Source organism: Myotis nattereri (assembly GCF_964212035.1).
Source record: "Myotis nattereri genome assembly, chromosome: 1".
NCBI classification, from domain to species: domain Eukaryota; kingdom Metazoa; phylum Chordata; class Mammalia; order Chiroptera; family Vespertilionidae; genus Myotis; species Myotis nattereri.
The window spans coordinates 83408241-83415289 of NC_138075.1; the positions used below are offsets into that span (position 1 = coordinate 83408241).

The window sequence follows — 7049 nt, forward strand, 5'->3', positions numbered from 1 at the left end:
CCCGCCGCCGCGCCGCGAGCCCCCGGCCCGGCTTCCCGGCGGCGCGCGACCCCAGCCCCGAGCTCGCCGCCGCCCGGGCCGCAGGAACCAAGTAAGTAACCCCGGCTTCGCCCCGCGCGCCGGCCCCCTTCCCCCGCCTCATCCCGCCGCTTCCAAGCCTCGCCAGGCCCTCCTCCCGCGAAGGTGCGGGGCACCCCTCCCCGCGCCAGGGGAGGACCTTCCCTCCGCCGCCCGCCAGCGCCTCGCCGGGCGGTCCGACCCCCCGGGGGCACCCAGTCCTAAGGGCTCGGGGAGGCCTGGCCGGCCTGCAGCCCGACGGGGGAAGTAGTGCCCAGCCGCGCCTCTCCTCCTGCGCCTCCATTTCCTGCCCTTTCCATCCATCCTCTCCCCGCTCTCCCACGCTTCCCTCCGCCGCCGCCGCCCCCGCTATTAAAAATAAAACCGGATACAAACTTTAATCAATAAGGACAAATACTGACGCTCAAACGAAAAGGACCCAATGCGGTGCGGAGGGAGGCGGCATATTAGATACGGGCCCTACGAGGGGGACTTCGGCGGAGCAGTCCCGCGGGGCGGAGGGGCGCGGGGGGCGCGCAGAGGGGCCGCGGCGCGGCGTGCTCCCGCCGGCGTATCCCTGCGCGGCGGCTCGGCAAGGTCGGGGCCCCGGGCGCGGGGGAGGCGGGCCCCGGAGGGGGCGGGCGCCGGTGGGCGGGGCGTGGGTGGGTGGGCCGGGGCCCGCTGATTGGTCGGCGGCGGGAGAGACGCTCCCGCACGCCGCCGGCTCTGATTGGCCCAGCGGTAGGAAAGGTTAAACCAAAAATTTTTTTACAGCCCGAGTGTGCGCCTGTAGCTCGGAAAATTAATTGTGGCTATAGCCGCCTCGATCGCTGTCTCCCCAGCTCGCCGCGGCCGCTCCGGGACGCGCCCGCCCGCCGCCCGGCTCTCCCCCCCTTTGGGCTGCTGCTGCTGCTGTGACTGCTGCTGGGCGAGGAGGAGGAGGAGGAGGAAGCAGCAGGGGGGGGGGGAGCGGGGGGTGGGGGGGAGACCTAGAAGTAGAGTTGGGAGCGAGGGAGCTTCACCCCCGGGGCGGTGGTGGTTTCTTTTTTTCTCTTTCTTTTTTCCTTTTCCTTTTTTTTTTTTTTCCCCTTCTAATTCCTGAGGGGTGGTTGCTGCTGGTGCTACATGACTTGCCAGCGCCGGAGCCTGCGGTCCAACTGCGCTGCTGCCGGAGCGCTCAGTGCCGCCGCCGCCGCCCGCGCCGCCCGCGCCCCGCTCGACACCCACCGGTCGCCGCCGCCCGCCGCGCCGCTGCCCCGCTCCCGCGCCGCCGCCGCCGCCGCCCCTCGACGCCTGGGTGATGCTGGACATGGGAGATAGGAAAGAGGTGAAAATGATCCCCAAGTCCTCGTTCAGCATCAACAGCCTGGTGCCGGAGGCCGTCCAGAACGACAACCACCACGCGAGCCACGGCCACCACAACAGCCACCACCCGCAGCACCACCACCACCACCACCACCACCACCACCACCACCCGCCGCCGCCGGCGCCGCAACCGCCGCCGCAGCAGCAGCCGCCGCCGCCGCCGCCGCCGCCGCCGCCCCAGGCCCCGCAGCCCCCCCAGGCGCGGGGCGCCCCGGGACCCGACGACGACAAGGGCCCCCAGTCGCTGCTGCTGCCGCCGCCGCCGCCGCCACCCTCGGCCGCCGCCCTGGACGGGGCCAAAGCGGACGGCCTGGGCGGCAAGGGCGAGCCGGGCGGCGGCGGCTCGGGGGAGCTGGCGCCCGTCGGGCCGGACGAGAAGGAGAAGGGCGCGGGCGCCGGGGGGGAGGAGAAGAAGGGGGCGGGCGAGGGCGGCAAGGACGGGGAGGGGGGCAAGGAGGGCGAGAAGAAGAACGGCAAGTACGAGAAGCCGCCCTTCAGCTACAACGCGCTCATCATGATGGCCATCCGGCAGAGCCCCGAGAAGCGGCTCACGCTCAACGGCATCTACGAGTTCATCATGAAGAACTTCCCCTACTACCGGGAGAACAAGCAGGGCTGGCAGAACTCCATCCGCCACAACCTGTCGCTCAACAAGTGCTTCGTGAAGGTGCCGCGCCACTACGACGACCCGGGCAAGGGCAACTACTGGATGCTGGACCCGTCGAGCGACGACGTGTTCATCGGCGGCACCACGGGCAAGCTGCGCCGCCGCTCCACCACGTCGCGGGCCAAGCTGGCCTTCAAGCGCGGGGCGCGCCTCACCTCCACCGGCCTCACCTTCATGGACCGCGCCGGCTCCCTCTACTGGCCCATGTCGCCCTTCCTGTCCCTGCACCACCCCCGCGCCAGCAGCACTTTGAGCTACAACGGCACCGCCTCGGCCTACCCGAGCCACCCGATGCCCTACAGCTCCGTGTTGACGCAGAACTCGCTGGGCAACAACCACTCCTTCTCCACGGCCAACGGGCTGAGCGTGGACCGGCTGGTCAACGGGGAGATCCCGTACGCCACGCACCACCTGACGGCCGCCGCGCTCGCCGCCTCGGTGCCCTGCGGGCTGTCGGTGCCCTGCTCCGGGACCTACTCCCTCAACCCCTGCTCGGTCAACCTGCTCGCGGGCCAGACCAGTTACTTTTTCCCCCACGTCCCGCACCCGTCCATGACCTCGCAGAGCAGCACGTCCATGGGCGCCCGGGCCGCGTCCTCGTCCACGTCGCCGCAGGCGCCCTCCACCCTGCCCTGCGAGTCCCTAAGACCCTCGCTGCCGAGCTTCACGACGGGACTGTCCGGGGGACTGTCCGATTATTTCACACATCAGAACCAGGGGTCTTCCTCCAACCCTTTAATACATTAACGTCCCCGGGACCAGACTGTAAGTGAACGTTTTACACACATTTGCATTGTAAATGATAATTAAAAGAAAAAATAAGTCCAGGTATTTTTTATTAAGCGACCCCTCCCCCTCCAACCCCCTCCCCCCCTCCCCCCCCCCCTCCCCAGCCATTTCTGTACGTTTGTTCAGTCTTTAGGGTTGTTGATTATTCTAACAAGGTGTGGAGTGTCAGCGAGGTGCAATGTGGGGAGCATACATTGTAGAATATGAAGTTTGGAAGTCAAAATTATAGTAGAACGTGTATCTAAATAGTGACTGCTTTGCCATTTCATTCAAACCTGACAAGTCTCAGAGCCGCCAGACGTCCATGTGTGCAGTATTATAAGTTATCATGGACCTACATGGTGGACGCAGACCTTGAGAACAACCTAAATTATGGGGAGAGTTTTTAAATGTTAAACTGTAATTTGTATTTAAGAAGCATTCGTAGTAAAGGTGCCCAAGAAATTATTTTGGCCGTTTATTGTTTTGTCCTTTTCTTTTTAAAAACTGTTTTTTTTTTCCTTTTGTTTACTTTTAGACCAAAGATTGGGTTCTAGAAAATGCACTTGGTATACTAAGTATTAAAAAAAAAAAAGAAAGTTGTTTCAGTTGGCAGCACTGCCCATTCAAATGAATTGGAAGGGGACAAAATTAATGATTGCCTTCAGTTTGTGTTGTGTATATTTTGATGTATGTGGTCACTAACAGGTCACTTTTATTTTTTCTAAATGTAGTGAAATGTTAATACCTATTGTACTTATAGGTAAACCTTGCAAATATGTAACCTGTGTTGCGCAAATGCCGCATAAATTTGAGTGATTGTTAATGTTGTCTTAAAATTTGATTGTGATACTGTGGTCATATGCCCGTGTTTGTCACTTACAAAAATGTTTACTATGAACACACAGAAATAAAAAATAGGCTAAATTCATATATAACTTGATACTTTTGTCTCTTTTATTAAGTAGAGCTAAGTTCTAGAGAATTCAAAGGCTTTTTCAGCCAAATAAAATTTAAAAGCTCCTTTCATTTGAACTGAGACTTTAAATGAAAAGAGTATTTTTTTCCATTATGGAATCAAATTTTACAAAGGAGCAGGCTATTTAATAAGCACTAGCTTTAAACAAAGTATAGGCTTTTCAGCTGATATTTTTAAGTTTCTGTAGATGTACTCAAAAAGAGATAATTTAATGTGCATAGTTATTTACCCTGTGTTTATTTTCAAATCAGTCAATAGAATGCTTACTTTTTATATATTTTGTTTCAGGTATCTTGTTTATACCACTTGGCAAACTATAAATAAATGTATGTGGTTAGATCTAAGTGAATATAATGCACACAATATGTAATATATATAGACACACAGAGCCCTTCAGTTCAGGTAAAATTTGCGCTATGAATGCTGCAAATATTTTTGTTTAAATATTTGTATTTATACTAAGTCAGCATTTATTTTGGTCGTTGTTTACTCACAATGAAAGAGTTCTAATAAAGATGTGCTGAAGTTGCAATATAGATTTTGCTGAAGTGCTCACCTGTTGTAATGACTTGCAGACCAATGTTTACATTTTATTTTTAAATTATAACAATTTAAAATTCTAGAAGTTCAGAAGCAGTAAAATGCCTCTTCCTCATTTTCTTTCATTTTTGCAATGTAGAGGTATTTATTTGATTCCCTTTTAGATAAGTCTGTATAATCTAGAGATTTGTTTCTTTTGTTTACAGTCATAATTTTAACTTGTAACACACATATGCATGCATACATATGCATATACATATAAATCTGAAACAACATGAAATGATTTTTGAATTGTTTCAGCAGTCCAATTGCAATGAGTCCAGAAAATAATTATAAAACCTAAGTAAAAGGTTTAGTAACTAATTGGATCCTGTGGTGAGTCCATGGAGGACAAGTTGTTCATTTGTTACAATTGTATAGTCTGAAATGTGTTCTGCAGTAATGCAATAAGCTGGCTACTTCTTACAATGGGCCCAATGAAAAATAATCTGTCCCCAAGATGTTATCGGCAAACACTTAGAGTTGCTCAGGGGGGAAAAAAATAAAGCCTAGGAGAGAAGCAAGAGTGACTCAAATAGATTTGAAATAGAAATACAGCACAGTTAATATTGGAATATGGGGATGGATGGGTTGGGAATGGGGAGGTAGAAGAAGGAAGTGAGAGAGAAGGGAGGAAAGGGGGAAAAAAAAAAAGGATCTTTAAAGAAAAAAAAATCCCCACTACCAAAGGAAAGAATGAGTAAGAAAGGGAGGTGTCTAGGAAAGACAGGAAGATAAGGGCCAGGATAATTAAAAGAGTTGGAACCAAGTATGTGCAAATAGGAAATGGACCTAATAGACTAAGACGGCTAGTTTAATTATCTCCTTTAAGCAGACTGGGCATGATTTTATTTTTTTTCATATGACAGCAATTTTACCAAAGGTCCAAGTTGCTTGAAATTTATCCGTTCTTCAGAATGAAGCATGAAAGAAAATCCCACAAATAAATTGTTTTAGAAGCCAAATTTATGGCTGGTATTAAAAATAGTGATAGAGTCCAAGTGAATGAGGTTAGGCAGAGGAGATCCCCACTGATGCATTTGTGAACAAAAACAGCTGAAGGAAAAGCATGTGTTTAGACTGAAAAAGGTGATGATGTGTTTGCTTTTATTGGGGGTTTTATTTGTGGAATGATAATGTACTGGTACCGAAGAAATATAGTCTTTTGCCGATCAAAAGTTGGAGAGTTGGACTCTTATATTGAGTTAAAAGGACATAGATCTGGAAGAAAGATTCCTTCCTTGAGTATTTTTTTAGCCATATTAAATATCTATATTTTTTGTGATAAGGGTTTATTTGCATGATGGAGATAGAATTTCAATGGCAAACATTATAGTTTGAAGTCAAGATTAAAACTGACTTGTTTGAATTCATAGGAACTAAGGACTGGAGTGGAAATTCTACTTGGATACATGTCCAAGTTACATATATAATGGGGGATAGAGAAATTTGTGAAGTCCTCCTGCTGCCCAATATGAACATTTCATTTATCTCAGTCTATCCTATCATCCTTCAAGTTATCTTCTTCAAAAATACATGACAATGTAGCGTGGCATTTAGATTTTTTTTTTTTGCAACAAATTGATTGTAACACGGTGTTAATATTTATTTTCACCAATCTTTGCCAGTTAAAATCACCTTATACTAGGAGAAAAATTTCAGAACTTTTGAACTGTTTCTTCTTTCCTAGTTAAAACTGTTTTCAATGAGATGAAATTGTTCTTTTTGAGATTTTGGAGCTAAAAATGATCACAACTTATAACTTGAAATTCTAAAAATTACGTTTTATTCCTAGGTTTAAAGTATTTTACTTGAATTTATCTGGTATAAAGTTACTATAAGTTACTAATATATAAAACATTAAGAACATGGCTTAGTTAGAGCAGGAAAGGCTTCTTCCAAATATGTTTCAAGATTTAATACAAATATCTTTATTGTTTCATGTGATTTCTATGACTTGCATAAAATCAACGGTAGATAGGCAAAAAGTGAATCTTGTTGTGTGTTGATTATATATGTTTAAGTTGCATACTTCACCCACATAGGTGGATAAATTGAATATATTCAGAATTCTAAATATATAAATGTAATTTTTAAAAAGTGTATTTTCTACAGCATTGCTGAGGAGCTGAGATATTAATGTTATGACTAGCTAAAGTGTCTGGTTGTGTTTGGGGACAAAATGCCTGTTGGAGAAATAGGCTAGTAAGAGGTGAAGGTGAAGATCATTAGAGGTTTCAGAGCTGGCTGGGATGGGATGCTGGGGTTGTGTAACTGTGCCTAGAGGGCGGGGTTCCTGTACATTCCTACTTCACCAGATAACCTGCCCCCAACACCACTCCAGCTTCTGCCAGACAGATGGAACTCTCCAACATGATAATCTGCGCAGCCACTCCAACAAGCAGGGTAGGTGAAACTGGCATTAAAATTCTACCCTCTTTTTTTTTTTTTTTTTTCTACGTGAAGCCAGATCCTGAAGATATGGAGAGAATAAGGGTCATCTAGATTCTCCTTTAAGTCATACTCGCCTGTCTGCATTCTCTCTAAAAGCTACCTACCTGTAAGAGTTCAAAGACACTGTCTTTCACAGTACTTCATTTTCGGGGTTTTTTGTTTTGTTTTGGTGTGCTTTTT

At 48.7% G+C, this 7049-nt stretch overlaps 1 protein-coding gene across 1 annotated transcript; it reads left to right on the forward strand.

Annotated features, from left to right (window-relative positions):
* The first annotated feature begins 749 nt into the window (after window positions 1-749).
* On the forward strand, window positions 750-4372 carry FOXG1 (forkhead box G1). The gene has a single exon (XM_081095219.1). It carries the CDS (start codon window positions 1358-1360, stop codon window positions 2834-2836), a length of 1479 nt encoding a protein of 492 aa, XP_080951345.1. The 5' UTR covers window positions 750-1357; the 3' UTR covers window positions 2837-4372.
* The last annotated feature ends 2677 nt before the right edge of the window (window positions 4373-7049 follow it).

What these genes read in the sequence shown, in the direction of transcription:
- FOXG1 (XM_081095219.1), top strand. Translation starts at nt 1,358, where the DNA reads ATGCTGGACATGGGAGATAGGAAAGAGGTGAAAATGATCCCCAAGTCC.